At 42.1% G+C, this 27,657-nt stretch overlaps 3 protein-coding genes across 10 annotated transcripts; 1 reads left to right on the top strand and 2 right to left on the bottom strand.

Annotated features, from left to right (window-relative positions):
- Positions 1-1,039: 1,039 nt before the first annotated feature.
- tk1 (thymidine kinase 1, soluble) lies at positions 1,040-4,407 on the top strand. The gene is made up of 7 exons (XM_037093284.1): positions 1,040-1,234; positions 1,443-1,474; positions 1,847-1,960; positions 2,547-2,640; positions 3,010-3,099; positions 3,387-3,506; positions 3,740-4,407. Exons 1-7 carry the CDS (start codon positions 1,169-1,171, stop codon positions 3,917-3,919), a joined length of 696 nt encoding a protein of 231 aa, XP_036949179.1. The 5' UTR covers positions 1,040-1,168; the 3' UTR covers positions 3,920-4,407.
- On the bottom strand, positions 3,996-13,403 carry syngr2b (synaptogyrin 2b). The gene is made up of 4 exons (XM_037093166.1): positions 13,143-13,403; positions 9,849-10,086; positions 9,042-9,178; positions 3,996-7,343 (listed from the first exon to the last, which is right to left on the bottom strand). Exons 1-4 carry the CDS (start codon positions 13,251-13,253, stop codon positions 7,092-7,094), a joined length of 738 nt encoding a protein of 245 aa, XP_036949061.1. The 5' UTR covers positions 13,254-13,403; the 3' UTR covers positions 3,996-7,091.
- Positions 13,404-13,505: 102 nt separating this feature from the next.
- LOC119016466 (contactin-4-like) lies at positions 13,506-27,459 on the bottom strand. Of its 8 annotated transcripts, XM_037092312.1 has the most exons (17): positions 27,318-27,459; positions 27,200-27,226; positions 26,962-27,088; positions 26,698-26,873; positions 25,568-25,745; positions 25,202-25,308; positions 21,390-21,567; positions 21,024-21,130; positions 17,212-17,389; positions 16,846-16,952; positions 16,474-16,746; positions 16,063-16,368; positions 15,867-15,968; positions 15,403-15,430; positions 14,116-14,164; positions 13,952-14,017; positions 13,506-13,705 (listed from the first exon to the last, which is right to left on the bottom strand). In XM_037092312.1, the coding sequence occupies exons 1-17, from the start codon at positions 27,346-27,348 to the stop codon at positions 13,622-13,624; spliced, it is 2,124 nt and encodes a 707-aa protein (XP_036948207.1). In that variant the 5' UTR covers positions 27,349-27,459; the 3' UTR covers positions 13,506-13,621. The 8 variants fall into 8 exon arrangements, with proteins under 8 accessions (XP_036948207.1, XP_036948553.1, XP_036948725.1 ...); XM_037092658.1 differs by lacking the exon at positions 26,698-26,873 and having other exon boundaries at positions 27,318-27,439; XM_037092830.1 differs by lacking the exons at positions 25,568-25,745; positions 26,698-26,873.
- Positions 27,460-27,657: the final 198 nt, after the last annotated feature.

The raw sequence follows: 27,657 nt of genomic DNA, 5'->3' as shown, positions 1-27,657 counted from the left end.
AATGCTTGAAGCTAGAAAAGTGGCAGGGTCCGCCCTGTATAAACAAAGAAACTATGTTGTCCTTTAAGGTCAGTTTGTTTGTTCAGTTTATTCAGCTATGAAACCAAATACAAATCCTCTGATAAAAATGTCTTCTCCCAAACTACATAGTGTGCCTTTAATAAAAGTAATATTCAGCTGATACTTTGCTTAGATGGTGCATAGTCCTAAATTTGTGTTTTGCGTTTACATAAAACTGTAACTGGACAAAATGAAACATTTTCACACAACACATTTTGACACGTCACATAAAGGAAAAGCAAAGCTGCAAATTATTAACTTGATGATGGCTGAAGTCCATTTAGCTGCTTTAGTTTCAGGGTCTTGGTATTGTTCATACTGACTCACTGTCACACTATCATGACTTGCTGGTAGGGGTCATCCAATTGGGCTTTTTCAGGGCTGATGCAGATGCAAATTATTGGAAATCAAGGGAGACTGATAACCACTATTTGGAACAGATATTAATTTGTAATTCCAATTTATTCAAGTACTGATATATCTAACAAAATATATATTTTGTTACTTGTTACTTTGAAGATTCATAGTATTTTATTGTGTACACTGCCAGCTAAGTTAAAACAATGTTGAGTATTCTCTCTACATATGAGGATGGTTACACACACTTATCTTTGTAACAACTTCTGAAAACAGAAAGAAAGCATTAATTCTGAATGTAGGCTGGAACATTACTTTATTGCAGGATAGTTATTGACCTATAGCAGCAGCGTAGCCTTTACAGCTGGCCCTTTTCTCCTCTTCTCTTTACAATATCCTTCATTATTACTGTGTAAAATACTGTTTTTACAGTTTAATAAACATCTGGCTACATGTGACTCTGATTGTCAAACACAAAATCCCCACAGAATGGTGGTCTGTCCTCTGATTGGTTAGCAGTCGCGCAGGCGCACTCCACTGTCACGTCTCCCTGGAAGTTGATTGGTTCAGAGGGTCATGTGAGTCTTCGCCCATTGGTGGAATTTCAGCTAAAACGCAGACAACCGCCGGCGCGCAATATTCAACATTTCCTTGCAGAACAGTCTGTCCTGTGGGATTCAGTTAGTAATTTATTTGTTTTTGTATAACTGTTTTATTGTTTTTTTTTTTAACTGTCACGTCATTCAATACAATGGACTGCCTGGACCTTCCAAGAACTCTTCCAAATTCGCCGAGGAAAGCTCGGGGACAGATTCAGGTTCGTGTCTGACTGTAGCTAACTTTATTGTTTTAACCAATGTTACAACGTTATCATACCCTCGACTGACGAAGGTAAATTAACTAAGGTGAAAAGGACATAGTCATGGCTAACATTAAGTGTATTTAGTTGTTGTGTGTTGGTGACTTTCAGCTCTCTCTGCTGACTTCCTGGGTCCGATAACAGCCCCTCTACTCTTTGTTTGCAGGTCATTTTTGGACCGATGTTTTCAGGCAAAAGGTGAGTTATTCATTCGCAAACGTAAACACAACACGTCCGTTGCAGATGTGAGTTGCTAGTGTTATTAATTTTCAGTGACAACACTGTTGTCACAAATTCCGCCCAGATTTGAACGTCCCGCCAAATTCGCTGCATTGTTTACCCAGCTCATCGATATGAATCACCTATTGTACAGTAAAGCATGCTTTAACTATTCAGTATGCTTCTTATATTCACACACCCTTGGACCATTTGACACTGGTGTTGCACATCATTATATACATTGCACAGTATTCATTCTCTCTAGCTTATTCTTATAGTGTGGCCTGCTGTATTGAAAAAATGCACAGATGGGTTTCACTGATTTCAACTGCATTGTCATCTATTTTGCAGCACTGAACTGATGCGGAGAGTGCGCCGTTTCCAAATAGCCCAGTACAACTGCTTGGTGGTCAAATATGCCAAGGACACACGTTATTCTGACTCAGGCATGGCCACACACGACAAGTAAGTCCCCGGATTTAATTTACTTTTGTAGTTTGATAAGTTACTTACATTTACAGAAATGGGTCTGTGTCTAGGGGTTTTATTAAGTAAGTAGAAAAAGAAAGACCTTTGTAACTTTGTGCATTAGTTTTAATTTATGCACTACTATGAAGAGATTTTCCCACAATGGCAAATGCAACAAAGGGTAGAAAATGAGCTGTCTAATTTGGCTGCTCATGCTGATTATGAAGAGTACAATAGAGATTACAAGAGAATATTGTGAAACTGGGGCGGACAGCTGAAAAGAGATCTTAAAGTACAGCATCAGCCTCTTTAAACAGTCCATTTAGTTTGAATTGAACGAAACATGAGAAGCACAGTTAAGCCATCATACCTGCAAGAAAGGTGACCTCTAGTGGCGAGATTTCTTTGTACATGTTGTTTCCTGTTGGGTATGTTTTTGTTTTCTGAATAAAGCAGGAAGTTATTTGCAAAGTATTTTCCAGACATTTTGAACATGAAAGGGCAGATCAAGTGAGGCAATAACACAGTACACACTTCCTCTATGAAAGTTAAGTTTTTCCACCCTGTCCTGTCCATTCTTTAGAAACACAATGGCAGCTGTTCCAGCCAATCGTCTGGGAGATGTGCACTCACTGGCATTGCAAGCCTGTGTCATTGGAATTGATGAAGGACAGTTTGTAAGTATATACACGGTAAACTAATCACTAAATACATTGATAGATTGATACTGATAATTAAGCGTGAGCCATGTTTTAACAGGGGGAAATGGTACAACAAATCCTATTTTCTGGTTTCTCCACTTCTGTGATGGTAAACTAAAAATCGTTGTGTTGTTGACAAAACAGGGCACTTTAGAGTGTTATCTTTGGGCTTTTGGAAACTCCAAGTTTTTTAAGCATTTCCTGACATTTTATAGAACAAACATACTCTTCTGAAAACCAATCTGCTGTTCACCTTCATGGTGACCAGACCGTCTCTGCTCTAGTCGGGGAATTCAGCGGGATGAATTCCTCTCTAACTAAATCTGTGCCTGTTTTGTGTTGTAGTTTCCAGACACAGTGGAGTTTTGTGAGGAAATGGCCAATTTAGGGAAGACAGTCATTGTAGCTGCTTTGGATGGAACCTTCCAGCGAAAGGTGAGTATTTGTCTTGTCATATCAGTGTGACGCTGGCAAACACTTGCAGTTCCTGTTGACAAACGCACATTGTGTGCATGCTGCAGGAGCAGATAGGGCACCACTGTGTGTAGACGCAACAACATTTGCAAGAGAAATGCAATCTGCATGAGCAGCACAAGAACAGACAGTGCAGTGTGCTCCCTATTCCACCCTACAATGTGTCTGTTCTGTCCTTGTAATGTCATTACACCTCCATCCATTCAGCGATACTGACTACTTTTCTGCTGTCTTTTGCATTCTTGTAGCCTTTTGGTAACATCCTGAACCTCGTCCCTCTAGCGGAGAGTGTGGTGAAGCTCAACGCCGTCTGCATGCAGTGTTACAAAGAAGCTGCCTACACCAAGAGGATAGGGGCAGAGAAGGAGGTGAGGAGGCAAACCTGAGAAAAGCCTTGAATAGTTTAACCCTCTTACATTGCCATTGTTTGTGTGAGAAGGTTTCAGTAATAACATTAGTTTATATTATAACAAGATCATTTTAGTATTTGTAATAAATTGAGAATGTATTTGGGCTGTGGCCATATCACTAATTCCGTAGTGAAACATATTCCCCTTTTCCTGTGTAGTATTGTAGCAAGTATTGTTTGTCTGTGCCACAGGTGGAAGTGATCGGTGGAGCGGACAAGTATCAGGCGGTGTGTAGAAAGTGTTACGGAGGTCTGGTGCAGGACAAAGAGAACAGCGCTCCTCTCAGGAATGAAACTCCACAACAATGTCTCACAGGAAAAGTTGCAGACCCCAGAGTTCCCAGGAAGCTTTTCTCCGCTCTCCACCTCTGAATACACAAATAAGACTTGTTTCAGATGTTGGGTGGAGAGTAGAGATCCAGGCATTGACTTTAGTTTCTTGTATGTGGGTCCTTTTTTTTTTTTTTTTTTTTTAAGCCTTTGTCTTTGCAATGTAATTGGTATGAAGGTTTATTCTTAAGATTTAACTTGAATAGGTCTAGCAGTGCCACATAATTACAAAAATGAAAACCAATCAATAATGTGGCAAGGCTTCACTGCATTATATATCTGTGTATATATAACCATTTCAAATGTAAGATTTTAATTTATTATTGATTAACAATGTATAATCAGCCAGCTATCATTATGGGAAGTTTGGCTTGTATTTTTCACCATGTACAGGAGGTCAGTGGTGCTGAGATAAATGTATTATTTCAGAACACAGGGTCTGATTTTGGTTATTTCTCAAAGACATCCATAGAAACATTTGAATTCCCCTTTCCTCACACTTTTAAAATTAAAAGGATTTTACCTCTGTGCACTTACTGTGTGATATGTAACCCAATGCCCTCGCATGCTACAGCAGACCAAAATAACCTGTTTAAATCCTGGCAGGCTCCAAGGCTGTGCGGTGAGGCTGGCAGGCTGGAATGGAAAAGTATATCATGTGTACTATATAAAACCTGTACTTAGGGCTGACCAGTTTGAGATATTATCAAAATTGCAACGCGGCTACATTGTTCTATTCAAACAGCGTGATAATGAAGTACTGTAGGGCTGCAGAGATGACGACAAATGTCGCATCATGGTTCTCGTTTTATTGGTGAAATTGAAAATTGTGATGCTAAAAGGATCATTCTGGCTAATTGTGAATCATATTAAAGATGTAATATCTGCGAAAATACTTGCAATAGACTGGCCATATCATGCAGCCCTAACTTGGAACACTGCAGTACATGAATGCAACAATATACTCAAGAAGACTGAACATCCTGTGAATCATTTTATTCCATGAACAAAAGGTCTCAAGTAAATCGCTGTTGTGCTTCTGATGCCATGACATTAAGTTATGGCAATACACAAAAGGGCAATGACACAGCTGTCCAATAAAACAACTTAGGAAAAACAGTTCAAGTCAACCAAAATTGTACCGGTCCTCATAAAACATTTCTTGGTAAACTCTGAATGCAAATAATTTTAGCCTCTTCTAATCTAATACATGGAGTTTGATGAAATACAAATGAATCTAACAAAACACTGAATCAACTACGATTTCAACGTGTGCTTCTGAATTCACTTTCGGTCATCATAACATATCAAAATGTAGGCTTATGCTCCCATTAAAACACTAAACTGGGACAGAGTAGGTGGAAAGGCACAATTTACTGACCAGCTGAGTCGTTCCAAGTTGGGTAATTACAGGCTGCAGTTTTTACCATCAAATATGAGCACTGATTTTAAATGTTCACTGAGGAGATTTAACTGATTTTCCAGCGCATGAAAACAACTCTTGCACATAAACAAAAAAATCACTCAGGCACAGCAGCGAGGGATACTGTGATACACAGCTAGTCAATGTAAATATAGCTCCAGTGTTTAGTGATGGCACATTTTATTCACTTTCTAGCCCTCAGGAAACTTTAATTTATCTCCTTAAGGCACAAATGACAAACGGCCAGCGGAATACTTTCATATATTTGGCGTCAGTATGTTACTCATTTTCGTTTTCTTCTGAAGGACAAACCTAGTCTTGAATATGGCACCAGTAACATGTTTCATAAATATAACCACATTCAGTTTCTGGTGTGTCATTAAATGATCTAAAATTTGCTCACAACCCAGGAACAATCATCTTTATCTGACCCTCTGACAATTTTTGAGTTTTTTTAACAGCTAAAGATGGATCAGGAGGCAGTCGAGGTGTTAAACTGACAAATGTATTTTGGTGCCAGTGCAGCAGTGTTAAACCAGTAGTCTTCTGAGGACAGGTGTTTGATTCTCACCATAGCAGACCGAGGTGATAATCTGTGGACCCACTGCAACCTTCAGCTGTTTAGATAAAGGAATAACAGGAGATACACATCAGGATTTAGAAAACTAAATGCCACCGAAACCTTGGAAGAAGTGTGCAGCCAAACTCTTCGCAGGCTGAGGAGAGGCAGCATTGCTGCTAGTGGTTAATAAGTTACACTTCAGTATGATGACATGCTCGGTGGGTAAACCTGTTAAACAAGTGCATAGTTATCTACATGCTCCTCCCTCCTGTCTATCTGAACATTAACAACAGGTTTAAAGGGCAACACACTTCGAAAGATTAGCATAAATTACCCATTTTTAAATTTTTTACATGGTCAGATCAAATTGAGGGTGTTTACGTTTTTTCAGACCAAGACATTTTGATTAGAGTGGTCCTTAAACAGGTATTTGGCATGGGGGGGCACAGGAGCTATTTTACTGTAGCACAAAACTTGCTAAATGTTCTTTCAATGGTGATTTTATGGTTATATTGCTAACAAACTCTACTGCATACAGAGCCCACATTTAACAAACAACAATTTGGCTTTATAGTGGTCTTCTCAGACATTACTCCCAGAAAATGATTTGTTAGTATAAAACTAAGCTGTTTATAGGTCCTCAAGATTACTGCAGAAATCAGGGGGGAAATCCACAAAACCAAATAAGAAAAGAAAGTCAGGCACATACAACCATTAAAATGGCAGCTCCACTAATTGAAATCTATGTACAAATGCACATTCTCAGGCTCCACCAGAGAGAGAGGAGAGATGAACACAAGAAGTGTTGGCTTCTTCCTCTCTGGTTGGAGCTCATACGTATTCTTCATAACGTCACATAATGTGACCTTTGACCTCCTGGGTACATTCCAACTACCTCCCCCATTTAGGATGAGCCCACTTGAGGTAAAAGTTGAGTCTTTACAACACAGGTCTATGGTCAGATTACTCAATCCTCAGCCCTGATCTCAACACTCAGCCTGACGTTTTAAGATCTGACCACAGACCGCCTGACGTAAACCGGAGTGTCCCTCATGTCTAACTTTGCTGCTGCACTGCTCAGGTTCACAAATGCAACGACACCTGCAAAATCAAAAGTAAAACCACATCAATATGATATAGCTCTGGGTCTGTGCAGTGCTACTCTAATCAGTTAACCAACCAAATGACCTGGAGCAATACCCTCCCTCTGTCTCTGTCCTCCCTTTGTCTCAGTAGTTTGGTGGCTGGTATTCTCCTTGCGGCTGGAGGTTTGAGGTGAAGGGAGGCTGCTGCATGTCGGGCACATTGCTGGGGTAGGCTGTGTAAGTGGTAGGGGTGTAGGGAGTGGGGTTGTAGGAGGTGGGGGCATAGGTTGGAGGGTAGGGGGTGTGGTGATCTGGCGGCGGCTCTGTGTAGGTTGGGATGGTGACTTCATTCACACCACGGCGGAAACGAGCCAGGGCAAAATAGGTCAGGATCCCCTACACAGTGAAATAAACAAGTCCAGGTTATTACAGTTTCAGTAAATCACTTTGACACTTGAAGCTTGCTTAGAGGAGGTAATCAATCACAATGACATCCCTCTCTCAATGCATTACATTATCACTACTTTAATGATGCATAGTGAGGTAGTTAAATGCCAGTTTGTCTTGACAAGTCTTCTGAAAGGTGCATTCAAGTGTTGGTGCGGAGCTCCAACACATACAATTTAAAAGCCAGCTAAAAAATACCGTCATGCAAATCTGCCATCTGAAAAATCCAGGCTAGAGGACAAGCAATATGCAAGTGTTTTGTGTATTGGTGGTGGTCTGACTCTTAAATGTCAGAGGTATCTTCCAGTACTTAAATGCACCAACTTGGAGGACTCAAACAAATATGTAAAAAGGTGCAATATGTAAGAATTTTGGTTAAAAACATAAAGAAATTAACTAAAATTATCAACAGTGTGAAGAAATAACAGTTTGACATTATGTTGAAGACATGTATTGCATTGAAGGTATATCTCTTTAAGTCAACGCATTATTCAGCTTGTCCGTGGCCAATTTCTCAAGAGGTGATGGTCCGATAGTAAACAAGAACAACACTCGGCCATATGGCCAAATGTTAACCAGCAACCTGGTTAATTGAGTTTACTAGCAAACAGCGGCTTCACTTAGCAGCTAGCAGTTACTCTGGTCATATGCTGTCCTCTGTTTGTTCAAGCACGTTTCAAGGAAGGAATAGTTTGACATTTTTAGAAATATTCTAACCAGATTTCCTGCCAAGAATTAGATCAGAACATGGATCCCATTTTCATGTCTCTGAGGAATATGAAGCTACAAAATACCACTCGTTTGCTTAGCTTACCTTAGTTTAGGGTAAAAACAGGAAACAAGGAGCAACAGCAGCCCAAAGGTAAAAAAGTCTGCCTAGTAACCCTAACCTCAGAGGCTCACTAGTTCATGTTAGTTTGCTTTTTTAAGTGTGTATAAAAAAATACAGCCTGTTTTACAATACAGGAAGTCCCTGTGGCCAGCCTAAAAATAGTCTCAGACACAAACCGGAATATGGTCTTTATGCAAAGTTGATCGAATCATCACCTGGCATTGCTATTTATATTCAACAGACATAGACAAGGTGATTGATCTTCTCATCTTTCTCTTGGCAAGAAAGTACATTTTAAGGTGCAGTACATAAGAATTGGCCACCTTGCATTCATATTCCAACACAAATATGAGCAGCATATGACCAGAGTACCTGGCTACTGCTGCTGACTGTATTCTGTTTACAGTCTGTAGCTAAGGTTAGCACAGCTAGCCGTGCAGCTAGCTGGATTACCAGGGGAGCATTGGCGTTAACATCACTACCACAGGTGCTTTGGACCACAGTGAGAAAGAGGTTTTCTTAGGCCCCAGCTAGCTGGTTAGCATGCTAACTTCAGTATATATCTCTTTAACACACTACATAGTCACACTACATATCAAAACTGTGATTTCTTCACATTGAGTTGATTGTTTTGATTAATTTTGGAATGTTTTGAACTAAAACTCTTACAAATTGTATCTATAATACAGGAAAAGTACACTACTCAAAAGGAAAGGCGTTGACATTCCTTCAAAAATGTATAAAAACACAGTATGGTTCTGAAGCTGCCTTGAAAAAAATTTAAATAATAAGAAGACAACAGCAATCTCACTCACCCAGGTGGCGATAGAGAAGAATGAGAAGGCCACAGTGGCGCGTGCAGCGTCCTTGGGGATCCCTCTGGTGTCATGAGTGCGACCCCACTGACTGGCCAACAGGCAAAAACACACAAACCACAGGAAGGTCCACGCCCCTGGAAAACATACAGAAACAGGTGCACAAACACATCACACAGATATAAATGATTGTTCTCACCCTACGAAAACATATCAAAAGCGCTCAGCTGTAGCGCCTGATATGAGAAGTGAGTTCCTGTGAAAAACACACATCAACAGAAGATAGAGGGGTCCCCTGCCGCCATCTGCTCAAATGACCACAAGCTGTTTTTCCAGCCACCACTTCTTTGTTTCACTGAAGAATGGCCGAATGTGAACCGTGCCATGTACAGCTGATGAGGGTTTAATTTCATTTAAATCTGACGTCGCCCTCCCCTCCTCCACCCATCATCTACTGTGTGCAGCGATGAATAATAGATGTAATGTTATGGTAAACAGGCAGTGGTCTGTCCCACATTCTGTTAATACTCTGAGGCTTTGTGTATGAAGGTCTTCGCATTCAAATGGACGAAACTAAATGGGAGGGATTCAGAAGGAGTGAGAACCACTCGAGGTACAATTACTGCCATTGTACAATTGAAAAAAGTCACTGCAATACTGCTAATTATCATCTGGTCTTATTCACCAGTTAATCGGTGGACACAGAGTCATCTGATCCATTGTTAATTGAGCCAAAGGAATATTGATTATGCAGCTTTAAAGGCCTTACAACGCAAACAAAATAAGCACCGCAGTGCTCTTGCTCACCTGAGAATCCCAGGTCTGCCATGACAGCATACTTCCTCTCCTGCGCGTTGCTCATGAAAGGCAGGTAGACATCCAGCACCAGGAAGCTTACACATGCCAGGAAGGCGATCACCCCGATCCCCACAGCATAATGGCATGCCGAGTCATTCTGGTTGAAGATGCACTTTGCTTCAGAGCTGTGGGGAGGGTTGATGTATCCCTCTGTTGTGATGGAGGCGAACACTACCAAGGCAAATATCTACATTTGAAACAGGAGAGAAGAAGGTGGCCTTCAGTGGTTCGCAAGGACACAAGAGGAGACTGTCATGCTAAAGGACCATGCCGCTGGCTTTTTAGGTTTATCCATTAACTTGACATTGCATACTTCACATGAACTGCTAAAGGTTTGAGACAGATTTCCGACCTCTTGCAGGTGCAGTGTGAACATCTACTAGCTACTTAGAAACACGTGAGCAGCCTTATAATGTCTTATGAAAATGAACTTAAAGGTGCAGTAATTTAGAGTTTTGGAATGTCAATGTGAATAAACAGCACTGTTAATGTTATGACAAAAGGAGATGTATAGGTAGCCATCAGTAATGTGGATATAATGACTGAATTTGTAAAGGAACAGAAGGAACAGTCTAGTAAATCCAAAAAAAGGACATCATTTTACTGTAATACAGCCTTTAAAACCAGGAAAAGACAACACTTACGCCATATCAGGATATAACAGTATCCAAAATCTAATCTATGCAGTCTCATATCCAGAAAACAATAGAATATCGAGCCATACTGACAATCATCCAGCCTTTGCTAAATACCCTCAGGTTTAGCTTGTGTCTTCTAACAAGCAACCAATGCACCAGAGAAAAATTTAAATCATCAAAATAAAATGACGTGACATAACACATTTCACAAGCACCTGTATCCATTTCACACGACTCGACTGAAACATGTGATCACGACATCATGTTGTGTCATCGCAAACTGTTACTTTTCCCACTGCTGACTCTTTCAACACCTCCGAGCTCTCCTGCTCATGTTGTGTTTACACAGTGAAGAGCACGAACTGCTGCCTGGTCCCTCTGACCATCCCGTGGTCTGTTGCTGTCTGCTCTGGTTACCCACCTAACCATGTGACCTACTTCTGAGTGCAGCTGCCTGCCATGTGACCCCAGAGATGCCACCGACTCCCTAACAACACTCATAATGAAATCCGAGTTTGGAGGATAGAGAGGGACTGTTTGACGGGTAGGGAAGTGGGATGAGGTGAGAGGGCACAGAGGGAAATAGGCCACGATCCTGCTGACTGGGTGAGACAGAAAAGTACCGAAAATTACAGAGGACGGTGACATAAGGAAGTGAATATGAGGAATAATGAAACAAAAGACAAAAGTGGGACAAGGGGGACAGTTTATGGAGCAGATGGAAGTTTCTGAAGTATTTGTGTGTTGACTGACAGATGTCCAAAATATACCCACATGTCCCATATGTACAAACAGTGTGTTCTTTGTAAATATTTTGAGCTTATTGCTGATTATGTCACACGGATATATTGGAAATATAATGTTTCAGTCCAGCATTTAGTCAGGACCGCAACAAATATGAACCGTTTTTAAAAAAAAAATCATATTTAGGCATTTCAGAGAAGGTATTCAGATTCAATACCTTAAATTACCATGAGCTTTCAGCCTTTACTTGTTCTGGGAGCAGCTGTGGTGCATTGTGGGATTTGCAGGCAGGGTTACAGAGGCAACAATCCCCCCTTGTTCCATATATGCTGGCTCACTGCAGTGAGATTAATATCACCAGAGATAGACGGTGATCTGGTCAGTGTGACTACGAGAAGACGTGAACACAGCTGCACTGAGTGTGTTACTGTGTGTGTGTGTGTGTGTGTGTGTGTGTGTGTGTGTGTGAGGGGGATCAGTAGCACACATTCACCAAGAGTAAAAGTGAGAGGTATCACCTTACCTGCCCATCAGTCCCTGTTTACCAGTGACACACACACACCCACACACAATCCCTCTCACACACCGTTTCCCAAACACATGTACGTAAACACTCCAAGCAGTCGAGGCTACTGAGGGCACATTCTGTCCTCGGAGCTCATCCACCATATCCAGGTAAAGAAGCTGCGTGTTTTCTCACAGAGGCCTCACATATAGCTGAAATCAGCCACAGTCTCTATAATCTAAGATGTGTATCTGTAAGGAGAAAACAGCACTCACAGCAAATAAAACTCACTGTTAGGTGCAAACCTTATCACCGAGGAGATGTTCGAGGGCAGATAAAGGAATTGGACTCTTCAGCCTCTGTGCTCACAGTCACCCAGTGTCAGACAACAATAGCATTATGGTAACCTGTCTGGTTGAGGCTCAGTTTGGACTTTCCAAATCAGTGTGCAAACCACAAAATCAAATCCATGCATTAGATTTGCCTAGCAACAGGTGATCAGCAGTGTACTTCCCATAACTTTCCCTGATTCATGAATTCCCCTGCAAATACCCCCAACCCTAGTTATCACAACACTGAATTAAATACTATTAATATTATTGTCTTAAACATTATAGAAACAGATGATCTCTTAAAATCTGGCTTAACATGAATATAGTCCTCCTGTCTGAGCACAAACCCGGTGGTACAGACTGCACATTAAATGGGCAATTTGTAGTTTTGGTAAAGAAATTCCAACTCAGAATATTCATATTTTCAATAATGATATGGCGATAATATAAACTCATAAAGAAAAATGTCATAACTAAATAAACAAGGCATCTTTATAGGAGAATAAGATCTCCAGGACACAAAGGTGGCAGGGTCCGCCAAAGTAGTACAATACAGTACAAAAACTGTGTTGTCCTTTAAAGACAGTCTGTTAATTAATTTGATTTGCTAATTAAAGAAATCACTGAAGATTTTTCTCTTCTGATTCAAACTTCACGGAGCACCTTTAAGATGACCACACGTCCCATATATAGTTTTGCTTTTTGTTTTTCGTGTGACAGTTTTCGGTCTTTTGCCCTCCAACAACAGCAGTGTTGACCTGTGCTGTCGCCGACTTGCTGTCATGCACCAGCTGCATGCAACATGACGCCCCGCGGAGACGCAGCGCATAGTAGCCTGTTGTTCCCTCACACTTTAAAAAAAAATCTATCATTTCACCGCTCCACGGAGCCGCTTTACGCGCCCCGGGCCCAGGCGCACCTGCTCACAGACCACGTTGGACGTTACTTCTGAACCTTTGAACGACACAACACAACACAACACAACACAACACAACACAACACAACACACACTCGCTCCACTCACCCAGCTGAGCAGGCGCACGATGGTTTGCGGCTGTCGGATAAACTTGGAGAAGTCGAAGCCTCCTCCTGCGAGCGAAGCCCCGTACGCACTTGCACCGCCCGTCTCCTCCATGTCTCTCCCGTTCAGCCGATTCCTCTGGAGATCTCCGCGTGGTTCTGAACTAACCTGAGGGGACAGCCTACCAGCTTGAACTAAACTAAACCTGAACTACCGTCCGCCCCCGCCGCGCTTCTGCTCCACTTGACGAAGACGAAAGCGCAGAGCCACCCGGAGGAGCTGCGCAGGCGGCTGCGCCGTCCTGCTGCGCGTCACAGGGGCGGAGCTGTTCGGATACAGGAAAGATGATCATGTGCGCCTCTTCTCGTCAATTTTACCACCACACACACACACACACTTAAGAGATAGATGATTTAATTGTTAATCAGAGGCATTTGTTTATTAAACTTCAAGAGCATGTTTTTACAGAGCAGTCTGAACCATCAGGGCTCCTCAGCTGGCTCATCCTCCAACGTCTTCTTCTCTTCCTCAATCTGGGGCCATTCATCCACAGAGTCAAGAGATGCCTGAGGAGAGGACAGGCAAATAAGTGATAACAGTTGATTCGTTTCACTCATTAATTTTATTCATATTTAGTTGTATGATATTGATGAGGCGAGATGCCCGAAGAGCCCAAAGGACACTTAAAGACAGCACCCAGCCCAGCCACTTCCTGTTCTTTCTCTTATGACTAAAAATGTCATCCCCAAAACTACATAGTGCACCTTTAAATGACAAATAAAGAACCTTGTAACCTTATTTGATCATCTCACCTGGTCCACCTCACCCCACCTGGCTGCATTCACCACATCAGTGTCCTCGTTGTAATGAGACAAATCCTGTAGGGAGAGACACCTGAGCAGCTCACACAACATGCTACGATGAAAACGGATCAGTCTTATAATAATGGAGAAACTGCACATGAATATTGACTGACCAGCTTGCCATAATACACAGGCGTCATTCTCTCCATCTCAAAGTCCAACCTGAGAGAGGGAAGAAGGCAGCTATCACTTAAACAGTCTCAAGAGAGGCAATGTTTATTAGAAGTGCAGTTGTAAAGACTCATAAAATCCTACAGGATATAGGTCTGACTACACACAGTGCTGTAGCTGAGCACACCAAGGTCAGTGGAAACTGCTGTTTCTGAGATTTAGTGTTCAATGACCTAAGGGGAGAGTGCACACATTCCCATTACACTCTGATGGATGGATGATGGAGCTTTCTTTTTTACTCATCACACTTAAATTAGTCTTTGACTTCTGGCAGATAACATGAAAAAATGTCAATGCGTTTTGTCCACAAGTATTATAAAGCCTGGGCGTTTAGCATTTAAAAGCACCCAGAACATCATTCATTAAATGAATCTTCAGTCTAGTGTAGCAAGAGACTGTTCACCTAAAACATACAGTAATTAAGCAGATTAAATGTGAAAGAAATGTAAAAATATGGACAGGCTGTATTTTCTTTCCCCACGTTCACACGTTTGACTGCTCACAGCGAGGACAGCGCTATGGGCGAACATTTCACCAATTAGCCAATTTAGCCAAGCTGAGCATCTGCTGTCATCATTCGTCATCTTTATGGTAACATGATACTGGCTTACTGACTGTAAGCTGCAGTCTGAGTCTGTTTCAGTTCCTTGGTCAAGGGAGGTTTCATATATACGTGACCTGCTCGTCCAGTAGGTCAGATACATCTGATGCGTAACCACATTCCAGCTCCAAACCGTCACATGTTGTTTCCCTTCTCCCCACATTTACTGTCAGTTGACAATGTCAAGCTGTCTTATAGAGACAAAATTGCTCAACACTAAGACACACGTTCAGATTTTACCCTAGATGTCCTCCCAGCTCACTGAGTGTTAACCGTCAACAAGAGTCCTTATCTTTAGCTGTAATATAAATGGAGATCATCTCTGTTTCCAGGTGTAATGTAAAGCACAGTATATCACTACTATTTTAATCCACGTGTGACCATAAATAAAAAGTATTAACTAGAATCGGCCGTATTTCCATTCTACTTAGTAACATATCATCTGCCATCATTTCATTGGATTGCATCATGGTGGAATAACAGCCATTGTGTCATTCTTCCTCAGTAGAGGAGAAAAGAAGAAATGACTGGGGGAGGATCAAGCAGCACCGTTCTCTCTACAGGAGGAAGTAGTTGCTTCATGAGGAATTTTTCGGGGTATCAGCATTAGAAAGAAAAACTGACTCACAGAGACTTCTCTCCATAATGCCGTCGCCCTGAAAGAAGAGTGAAAACATTTATTCATAGTAGAGCAAGTGAAGAGGAGTTAGCCGCAGCAGATACATGACAGGACTCTGAAATCATGGAAACATTTGCTTTGTTTCCACAAGCATGGTGCCGGTTCCATCCTGGTTAACACACCTTATTTTGTGCATTTCAACCAAAAATAAATGAGTTCAGAAACACCAAGTTTGGAGGCAAAACTAGCAGATTCTTTCTTGACCTGAAGTGGGCGAGACATATTCAACAGGTGATTGTGCACTGTTCAGCACCCACCATTGATGAGGCGTCATTCATTATACAATGCTCCCACTCAAAACTGATGTAAGGTACATGAGACAGTATCAACGTTCCAAGAACCTTCAGTGGTACCAGTTCAAGATCATAAGCTACTTTTGCGAAAAAGCATTAAATGTGAACTCAGGGACTCACTGAACACCACTCCAAGTCCACAACAAACGGAGACCAAGAGAATCAGGAAGGTGAAGCTTCCGAAGACAACTGCCACCACCCAGACGGGAAGACGATTCAGCGCTGGGGGAGCAGGAAGAGAAAGAAGAGATTAAAACCAGCTGTCACATGTCATGATGATGTTTGACCTACATCAGAAAGAATGGATCAACTGTACTGTGTTTGTCCAGATATAGTCTCCTGCTGCTTATGGCGGTGGTGTTGTCAAAGCTGTCTGACACTTCACAGTGGTACGTCCCGGCGCTGCTGTCCCCTACTGACAGCATCAGCATAGCCATTTCTGGGGGCTGGTGGTCCACATAGTAGAAGCTTCCTCTGTCATCTAGAAGGGTTCCATTGAGGAACCACTGGTACCGTGGATGAGTTCCCTTTTCCGCCTTGCAGTAGAAAGTTACGCCGATCACATCATAGTTTTCACCACTGTCATAGGTGTAAGGCATTTTCACTGGCCCACCAACCGGTACTGTTGGAGACATTATGGGTTGAAAAGAGACACTGTGGACAAACACTGACAAGACTTCTTGTGTTTCATGGTGTAATGTCAGCAGTTTTTAAACCTTGCACATACCGACTTCCAGGGGAATCTTTTCACTGTATGTGGCATTGTCTCCATTTCTTGCCTGGCACTGAAGAAATCCCAAGTCCTGGCCCAGAATCAGCGGAACCTTAAATGTGGCGAATTGCTCTTCAACCGTCACGCTGGCAATGACTTCTGTGCTGTTGTAAAGTGAAAAGGTGACAGGTGGAGTCCCTCTAGTTGACCGACAGGTGACCACAGCAGAATAGTTTTGGAAATCCTCCTTTAACACGGTGAAGGAGATGTTAGGGGTTGACACCAGGTCTGAGGGAACAAGATGGAAGATGGTGTTATTTTCTTCAAAGGAAACCTCATCATAGCTCTAAAAAACAGAGAGTTCATTCACAACAGATGACAGCAAACCTCTGACTGTGATTACAACTTCAGTGCTGTTGGAGGTGAAGAAGTCTGTTTGGTTGAAGCTGTTGGATGCGACACACCTGTAGGAGCCGCTATCCTGGGAAGTTGTTCTGAGGGGTGACACGAGCAATCATTTCAGTGACTCCTTTGACTTTGGCTTTATTGGATGGATTAATTGATTTTGAGATCTTTGCAGATTTCTGTCTACAAACAAGATAGTACAGAATGCAACAATCTCCATTACCCAGAGTACAGACTGGTCAACATAACCAAATAACTTGTTGAAATGCTGAAAACACCACAGAAACCAGCCGGCAACCTCAAAGTAATGCAGTAACAGTCTACCAGAGACCATGTGACTCCACCGACCTGTTGATCAAGAGACGGTCATCGTGGAGAAGAGACTGAGACACAAGCTGGCCATTCAGCAGCCACTTGTAGGAGACGTGATTTCCAGCTTTGAGTTTACAGCGGAGCTCCAACATGTTCCCCTCAAATAAATCCACGGAACCCGAGCGGACCTCAATCTCTGCGCCTTTCACTGGCTCTGCAGGACAGTCACAGCAACAGACTGAGATCCTGGTGTTACTTGAGAACAACAATAAATCTTATTGAAAGAACCATCGTCTTAGGGAAGTTAAGGAAGTTAGTAATTCCTTTTTTCTCTGCATACTCATTTCTCTACTAGTCTTACAGGTGACCATGCCCATCAACTAAACATAACTTTGCTGATTACTGTAAAATAAGGTTCCTTAAGAATATACATTTAATGACTTTAGTGAACTCCTGTAATTTTTGGTTTATGATCCATTCCCCTCCACCTCAGCTAGCAAACATAAGCATGGTATACTTGCCAAATATCAGCATGTTAGCAGTGTTACTGTGAGCATGTTTGTACGCTGTTGATAGTGTCGGACCTCTTTGATCGTTGCTGCTTCATCAGTAAATGACAGGGATATGTTACCACTGTGTTACTGATGTTCACTGTAGGACAACTTTGTGTAACATCACCTAATTTCGCAGTTCACAAAATATGGTCACTTGTATTTTAAGAGAGCAAAATGTGTTTTTAGTAGAAGTAGTTTTTGGGGTTTTTTTTGGTCAAGGAGGCATGCTTACACAGAGGCCACTGCCCCCCTGGTGCCCCCATTTCCAAAGAAAATGCTGCAAAATTGCTGTCTTAGATGCCCTCTGGGAGATAAAACATGATAAAGTGCCCGTTTAGGTGCCCATGGTTAAGTGACATCAAAAGTGAGATGTGTTTCGACTTTATACTCATTTTTTTCACCTCTGCCCCTCAAACATCCACCACAGTCCACCACTGCATACTGTCAAAAAACTATATCCATATACAGACACACGCCCTTTGAGAAATGTGTTTCTCTTTGTGTTGAGCCTTTTTCAAACATACATGCCCATTACAATCAATGCTGCTGTTACGGGGAAGACATGTGCATAAAATATGTGGGCTTTACATTTATCGTAGCAAAAAGACTCACCAATAACCTTCAGGTAGTGTATGTTGCTGACAGTGGGCTCTATGAGAGAGTTGTTCTGCGCCCTGGCCACACACTCCAGGTTGCCCTCATGGTAAGGTTGGACATATATAGGGAAGTCTGCCACACGCCTCTCCAGGGAGGTGTATTCAGCAAACAACCTGCTATGGTTACCCTCCCTGGAAAAGGTTGGCAGTTGGAGGGATTTTCTATCATTACATTAACATTTTAATATAGTGGTTAGATCAAGTTTGAACAAATACCCACCTGAATAGCTGCAGCAGGATGGGTTCATCCTCTGGGAAGGTGAGTAGTTCACAATTCATTACTATGGCAGTTTTCACTAAAGCCTCTGAAGGGCCAAACAGTCGTGGAAGACCCAGAGATGACTGACCTATCAGAAATATATATCAAACAGCACAGCACAAACACAGAGCATTAGCTACAAAGGTGCATTCATTGACTGTACACACACTAACACACTCAAACAACACAACTGACTTACTGCTCGCCCTACTACAGTAGCACAACCCTGTAGAGAGGAAACAGGAATAAATAGTTTTAGAGTTTAGAGTTTCAAAATTGTGAAAACACTGCAGCGGCGTTTGTGTTGATAAGCTTACCCAGTGCGATCACAAAGACGGAAGCAAACATTCTTGATTATTGAAGAGAACTTGTTGCCTCATACAAATGTATTCTAAATGTGATCACACTAGACACGGTAAAGCAGACCGTTTGGCCGTTTTTACTGCACCCACCCAACCACCCACCCACACACACACACACATACACACACACGCACGAAACATGTGCAAATAGCTGATAGTGTTTCACTACACTTCCCTGCCGTCCCCTCCCTCTCTGGAGCATCACAAGATGAATCCATTCTCTCATGTCATAAATGCCATGGTGTTGTGTTACATTTTCAAACATGTGGATATGAAAACATCATGTCAGGCATATTGTAGACATGACGGTGTAGTCAAGCATTATGTTTTCACTGAAAAAAAAACTACACTTGATTTTTGATTACAACTTTTATTTGCAAAAGAAACATGACAGTATACATCAGTTTATGTTCTTTTTCACTGAATGTTCTACAGTGTCTTTTAGGTAACTTGGCAATACAGGCTAAGTCAGAATTGTAATACTGACAGAACAACAACAACAACAACAACAACAACAACAACAACAACAGAAATAGCTGCAGATTTAAACTGAAATAAAGACAATTGGATGAGAGGTGCAGGCTCCTTCTGTGTCATACTGTGATCTCTACAGTCTAAAACAGAGAGAAAGAACAGTCACAATGTCTTCTTGTACCTATATACCTGGGTCACATTTGTTTCAGATATTACCAAAGGTGAAATATGTAGGAATTAAACTGGAAAACAGTCAAGAATTAAAGTGTCAATAGAAAATTTAAAAAAAATAGCGGTTTTGACGTCTATGTATTGTGTTGCAGAGATATCTACTGTCCCGGTCCATAGCCCCTGTGAGGTAAACACCAACACTCCCTGGGTGCTCTGACCTTCCAGTACAGACTGCTAGCTGCTCAGCTAACTGAGCTAACTACAATGCCACAGCTGCAGTATGTGTCAGTTATGGGTTACTCTGGTGATAGACTGCCGTTTGTTTTGATTGTGAATTCAATAGGTCACAAATTCTTACATATTGCACCTTTAGAAACAAAACAGACACCTAATGTAGAGATAGTTTATACATTTAAATTCTATGAATACGTTGCTGTCCATTCTTGGAACAAGATTTGATTTCATAAGGAATTTCCTTGAAAGAAATGCTCCAATCAAAGGGAGCAAGAAGAGAAAGAAGAGATTAAAACCAGCTGTCACATGTCATGATGATGTTTGACCTACATCAGAAAGAATGGATCAACTGTACTGTGTTTGTCCAGATATAGTCTCCTGCTGCTTATGGCGGTGGTGTTGTCAAAGCTGTCTGACACTTCACAGTGGTACGTCCCGGCGCTGCTGTCCCCTACTGACAGCATCAGCATAGCCATTTCTGGGGGCTGGTGGTCCACATAGTAGAAGCTTCCTCTGTCATCTAGAAGGGTTCCATTGAGGAACCACTGGTACCGTGGATGAGTTCCCTTTTCCGCCTTGCAGTAGAAAGTTACGCCGATCACATCATAGTTTTCACCACTGTCATAGGTGTAAGGCATTTTCACTGGCCCACCAACCGGTACTGTTGGAGACATTATGGGTTGAAAAGAGACACTGTGGACAAACACTGACAAGACTTCTTGTGTTTCATGGTGTAATGTCAGCAGTTTTTAAACCTTGCACATACCGACTTCCAGGGGAATCTTTTCACTGTATGTGGCATTGTCTCCATTTCTTGCCTGGCACTGAAGAAATCCCAAGTCCTGGCCCAGAATCAGCGGAACCTTAAATGTGGCGAATTGCTCTTCAACCGTCACGCTGGCAATGACTTCTGTGCTGTTGTAAAGTGAAAAGGTGACAGGTGGAGTCCCTCTAGTTGACCGACAGGTGACCACAGCAGAATAGTTTTGGAAATCCTCCTTTAACACGGTGAAGGAGATGTTAGGGGTTGACACCAGGTCTGAGGGAACAAGATGGAAGATGGTGTTATTTTCTTCAAAGGAAACCTCATCATAGCTCTAAAAAACAGAGAGTTCATTCACAACAGATGACAGCAAACCTCTGACTGTGATTACAACTTCAGTGCTGTTGGAGGTGAAGAAGTCTGTTTGGTTGAAGCTGTTGGATGCGACACACCTGTAGGAGCCGCTATCCTGGGAAGTTGTTCTGAGGGGTGACACGAGCAATCATTTCAGTGACTCCTTTGACTTTGGCTTTATTGGATGGATTAATTGATTTTGAGATCTTTGCAGATTTCTGTCTACAAACAAGATAGTACAGAATGCAACAATCTCCATTACCCAGAGTACAGACTGGTCAACATAACCAAATAACTTGTTGAAATGCTGAAAACACCACAGAAACCAGCCGGCAACCTCAAAGTAATGCAGTAACAGTCTACCAGAGACCATGTGACTCCACCGACCTGTTGATCAAGAGACGGTCATCGTGGAGAAGAGACTGAGACACAAGCTGGCCATTCAGCAGCCACTTGTAGGAGACGTGATTTCCAGCTTTGAGTTTACAGCGGAGCTCCAACATGTTCCCCTCAAATAAATCCACGGAACCCGAGCGGACCTCAATCTCTGCGCCTTTCACTGGCTCTGCAGGACAGTCACAGCAACAGACTGAGATCCTGGTGTTACTTGAGAACAACAATAAATCTTATTGAAAGAACCATCGTCTTAGGGAAGTTAAGGAAGTTAGTAATTCCTTTTTTCTCTGCATACTCATTTCTCTACTAGTCTTACAGGTGACCATGCCCATCAACTAAACATAACTTTGCTGATTACTGTAAAATAAGGTTCCTTAAGAATATACATTTAATGACTTTAGTGAACTCCTGTAATTTTTGGTTTATGATCCATTCCCCTCCACCTCAGCTAGCAAACATAAGCATGGTATACTTGCCAAATATCAGCATGTTAGCAGTGTTACTGTGAGCATGTTTGTACGCTGTTGATAGTGTCGGACCTCTTTGATCGTTGCTGCTTCATCAGTAAATGACAGGGATATGTTACCACTGTGTTACTGATGTTCACTGTAGGACAACTTTGTGTAACATCACCTAATTTCGCAGTTCACAAAATATGGTCACTTGTATTTTAAGAGAGCAAAATGTGTTTTTAGTAGAAGTAGTTTTTGGGGTTTTTTTTGGTCAAGGAGGCATGCTTACACAGAGGCCACTGCCCCCCTGGTGCCCCCATTTCCAAAGAAAATGCTGCAAAATTGCTGTCTTAGATGCCCTCTGGGAGATAAAACATGATAAAGTGCCCGTTTAGGTGCCCATGGTTAAGTGACATCAAAAGTGAGATGTGTTTCGACTTTATACTCATTTTTTTCACCTCTGCCCCTCAAACATCCACCACAGTCCACCACTGCATACTGTCAAAAAACTATATCCATATACAGACACACGCCCTTTGAGAAATGTGTTTCTCTTTGTGTTGAGCCTTTTTCAAACATACATGCCCATTACAATCAATGCTGCTGTTACGGGGAAGACATGTGCATAAAATATGTGGGCTTTACATTTATCGTAGCAAAAAGACTCACCAATAACCTTCAGGTAGTGTATGTTGCTGACAGTGGGCTCTATGAGAGAGTTGTTCTGCGCCCTGGCCACACACTCCAGGTTGCCCTCATGGTAAGGTTGGACATATATAGGGAAGTCTGCCACACGCCTCTCCAGGGAGGTGTATTCAGCAAACAACCTGCTATGGTTACCCTCCCTGGAAAAGGTTGGCAGTTGGAGGGATTTTCTATCATTACATTAACATTTTAATATAGTGGTTAGATCAAGTTTGAACAAATACCCACCTGAATAGCTGCAGCAGGATGGGTTCATCCTCTGGGAAGGTGAGTAGTTCACAATTCATTACTATGGCAGTTTTCACTAAAGCCTCTGAAGGGCCAAACAGTCGTGGAAGACCCAGAGATGACTGACCTATCAGAAATATATATCAAACAGCACAGCACAAACACAGAGCATTAGCTACAAAGGTGCATTCATTGACTGTACACACACTAACACACTCAAACAACACAACTGACTTACTGCTCGCCCTACTACAGTAGCACAACCCTGTAGAGAGGAAACAGGAATAAATAGTTTTAGAGTTTAGAGTTTCAAAATTGTGAAAACACTGCAGCGGCGTTTGTGTTGATAAGCTTACCCAGTGCGATCACAAAGACGGAAGCAAACATTCTTGATTATTGAAGAGAACTTGTTGCCTCATACAAATGTATTCTAAATGTGATCACACTAGACACGGTAAAGCAGACCGTTTGGCCGTTTTTACTGCACCCACCCAACCACCCACCCACACACACACACACATACACACACACGCACGAAACATGTGCAAATAGCTGATAGTGTTTCACTACACTTCCCTGCCGTCCCCTCCCTCTCTGGAGCATCACAAGATGAATCCATTCTCTCATGTCATAAATGCCATGGTGTTGTGTTACATTTTCAAACATGTGGATATGAAAACATCATGTCAGGCATATTGTAGACATGACGGTGTAGTCAAGCATTATGTTTTCACTGAAAAAAAAACTACACTTGATTTTTGATTACAACTTTTATTTGCAAAAGAAACATGACAGTATACATCAGTTTATGTTCTTTTTCACTGAATGTTCTACAGTGTCTTTTAGGTAACTTGGCAATACAGGCTAAGTCAGAATTGTAATACTGACAGAACAACAACAACAACAACAACAACAACAACAACAACAACAGAAATAGCTGCAGATTTAAACTGAAATAAAGACAATTGGATGAGAGGTGCAGGCTCCTTCTGTGTCATACTGTGATCTCTACAGTCTAAAACAGAGAGAAAGAACAGTCACAATGTCTTCTTGTACCTATATACCTGGGTCACATTTGTTTCAGATATTACCAAAGGTGAAATATGTAGGAATTAAACTGGAAAACAGTCAAGAATTAAAGTGTCAATAGAAAATTTAAAAAAAATAGCGGTTTTGACGTCTATGTATTGTGTTGCAGAGATATCTACTGTCCCGGTCCATAGCCCCTGTGAGGTAAACACCAACACTCCCTGGGTGCTCTGACCTTCCAGTACAGACTGCTAGCTGCTCAGCTAACTGAGCTAACTACAATGCCACAGCTGCAGTATGTGTCAGTTATGGGTTACTCTGGTGATAGACTGCCGTTTGTTTTGATTGTGAATTCAATAGGTCACAAATTCTTACATATTGCACCTTTAGAAACAAAACAGACACCTAATGTAGAGATAGTTTATACATTTAAATTCTATGAATACGTTGCTGTCCATTCTTGGAACAAGATTTGATTTCATAAGGAATTTCCTTGAAAGAAATGCTCCAATCAAAGGGAGCAAGAAGAGAAAGAAGAGATTAAAACCAGCTGTCACATGTCATGATGATGTTTGACCTACATCAGAAAGAATGGATCAACTGTACTGTGTTTGTCCAGATATAGTCTCCTGCTGCTTATGGCGGTGGTGTTGTCAAAGCTGTCTGACACTTCACAGTGGTACGTCCCGGCGCTGCTGTCCCCTACTGACAGCATCAGCATAGCCATTTCTGGGGGCTGGTGGTCCACATAGTAGAAGCTTCCTCTGTCATCTAGAAGGGTTCCATTGAGGAACCACTGGTACCGTGGATGAGTTCCCTTTTCCGCCTTGCAGTAGAAAGTTACGCCGATCACATCATAGTTTTCACCACTGTCATAGGTGTAAGGCATTTTCACTGGCCCACCAACCGGTACTGTTGGAGACATTATGGGTTGAAAAGAGACACTGTGGACAAACACTGACAAGACTTCTTGTGTTTCATGGTGTAATGTCAGCAGTTTTTAAACCTTGCACATACCGACTTCCAGGGGAATCTTTTCACTGTATGTGGCATTGTCTCCATTTCTTGCCTGGCACTGAAGAAATCCCAAGTCCTGGCCCAAAAACAGTGGAACCTTAAATGTGGCGAATCGCTCTTCAACCGTCACACTGGCAATGACTTCTGTGCTGTTGTAAAGTGAAAAGGTGACAGGTGGAGTCCCTCTAGTTGACCGACAGGTGACCACAGCAGAATAGTTTTGGAAATCCTCCTTTAACACGGTGAAGGAGATGTTAGGGGTTGACACCAGGTCTGAGGGAACAAGATGGAAGATGGTGTTATTTTCTTCAAAGGAAACCTCATCATAGCTCTAAAAAACAGAGAGTTCATTCACAACAGATGACAGCAAACCTCTGACTGTGATTACAACTTCAGTGCTGTTGGAGGTGAAGAAGTCTGTTTGGTTGAAGCTGTTGGATGCGACACACCTGTAGGAGCCGCTATCCTGGGAAGTTGTTCTGAGGGGTGACACGAGCAATCATTTCAGTGACTCCTTTGACTTTGGCTTTATTGGATGGATTAATTGATTTTGAGATCTTTGCAGATTTCTGTCTACAAACAAGATAGTACAGAATGCAACAATCTCCATTACCCAGAGTACAGACTGGTCAACATAACCAAATAACTTGTTGAAATGCTGAAAACACCACAGAAACCAGCCGGCAACCTCAAAGTAATGCAGTAACAGCCCACCAGAGACCATGTGACTCCACCGACCTGTTGATCAAGAGACGGTCATCGTGGAGAAGAGACTGAGACACAAGCCGGCCATTCAGCAGCCACTTGTAGGAGACGTGATTTCCAGCTTTGAGTTTACAGCGGAGCTCCAACATGTTCCCCTCAAATAAATCCACGGAACCCGAGCGGACCTCAATCTCTGCGCCTTTCACTGGCTCTGCAGGACAGTCACAGCAACAGACTGTGATCCTGGTGTTACTTGAGAACAACAATAAATCTTATTGAAAGAACCATCGTCTTAGGGAAGTTAAGGAAGTTAGTAATTCCTTTTTTCTCTGCATACTCATTTCTCTACTAGTCTTACAGGTGACCATGCCCATCAACTAAACATAACTTTGCTGATTACTGTAAAGTAAGGTTCCTTAAGAATATACATTTAATGACTTTAGTGAACTCCTGTAATTTTTGGTTTATGATCCATTCCCCTCCACCTCAGCTAGCAAACATAAGCATGGTATACTTGCCAAATATCAGCATGTTAGCAGTGTTACTGTGAGCATGTTTGTACGCTGTTGATAGTGTCGGACCTCTTTGATCGTTGCTGCTTCATCAGTAAATGACAGGGATATGTTACCACTGTGTTACTGATGTTCACTGTAGGACAACTTTGCGTAACATCACCTAATTTCGCAGTTCACAAAATATGGTCACTTGTATTTTAAGAGAGCAAAATGTGTTTTTAGTAGAAGTAGTTTTTGGGGGGTTTTTTTGGTCAAGGAGGCATGCTTACACAGAGGCCACTGCCCCCCTGGTGCCCCCATTTCCAAAGAAAATGCTGCAAAATTGCTGTCTTAGATGCCCTCTGGGAGATAAAACATGATAAAGTGCCCGTTTAGGTGCCCATGTTAAGTGACATCAAAAGTGAGATGTGTTTCGACTTTATACTCATTTTTTTCACCTCTGCCCCTCAAACATCCACCACAGTCCACCACTGCATACTGTCAAAAAACTATATCCATATACAGACACACGCCCTTTGAGAAATGTGTTTCTCTTTGTGTTGAGCCTTTTTCAAACATACATGCCCATTACAATCAATGCTGCTGTTACGGGGAAGACATGTGCATAAAATATGTGGGCTTTACATTTATCGTAGCAAAAAGACTCACCAATAACCTTCAGGTAGTGTATGTTGCTGACAGTGGGCTCTATGAGAGAGTTGTTCTGCGCCCTGGCCACACACTCCAGGTTGCCCTCATGGTAAGGTTGGACATATACAGGGAGGTCTGCCACCTCCCCCTCCAGGGAGGTGTATTCAGCAAACAACCTGCTATGGTTACCCTCCCTGGAAAAGGTTGGCAGTTGGAGGGATTTTCTATCATTACATTAACATTTTAATATAGTGGTTAGATCAAGTTTGAACAAATACCCACCTGAATAGCTGCAGCAGGATGGGTTCATCCTCTGGGAAGGTGAGTAGTTCACAATTCATTTCTATGGCAGTTTTCACTAAAGCCTCTGAAGGGCCAAACAGTCGTGGAAGACCCAGAGATGACTGACCTATCAGAAATATATATCAAACAGCACAGCACAAACACAGAGCATTAGCTACAAAGGTGCATTCATTGACTGTACACACACTAACACACTCAAACAACACAACTGACTTACTGCTCGCCCTACTACAGTAGCACAACCCTGTAGAGAGGAAACAGGAATAAATAGTTTTAGAGTTTAGAGTTTCAAAATTGTGAAAACACTGCAGCGGCGTTTGTGTTGATAAGCTTACCCAGTGCGATCACAAAGACGGAAGCAAACATTCTTGATTATTGAAGAGAACTTGTTGCCTCATACAAATGTATTCTACAAATGTGATCACACTAGACACGGTAAAGCAGACCGTTTGGCCGTTTTTACTGCACCCACCCAACCACCCACCCACACACACACACATACACACACACACGCACGAAACATGTGCAAATAGCTGATAGTGTTTCACTACACTTCCCTGCCGTCCCCTCCCTCTCTGGAGCATCACAAGATGAATCCATTCTCTCATGTCATAAATGCCATGGTGTTGTGTTACATTTTCAAACGTGGATATGAAAACATCATGTCAGGCATAT

This window comes from Acanthopagrus latus, chromosome 1 (assembly GCF_904848185.1).
Source record: "Acanthopagrus latus isolate v.2019 chromosome 1, fAcaLat1.1, whole genome shotgun sequence".
NCBI classification, from domain to species: domain Eukaryota; kingdom Metazoa; phylum Chordata; class Actinopteri; order Spariformes; family Sparidae; genus Acanthopagrus; species Acanthopagrus latus.
The sequence above is the reverse complement of the archived record's forward strand: the minus strand, read 5'-3'. Positions and strand labels throughout refer to the sequence as shown.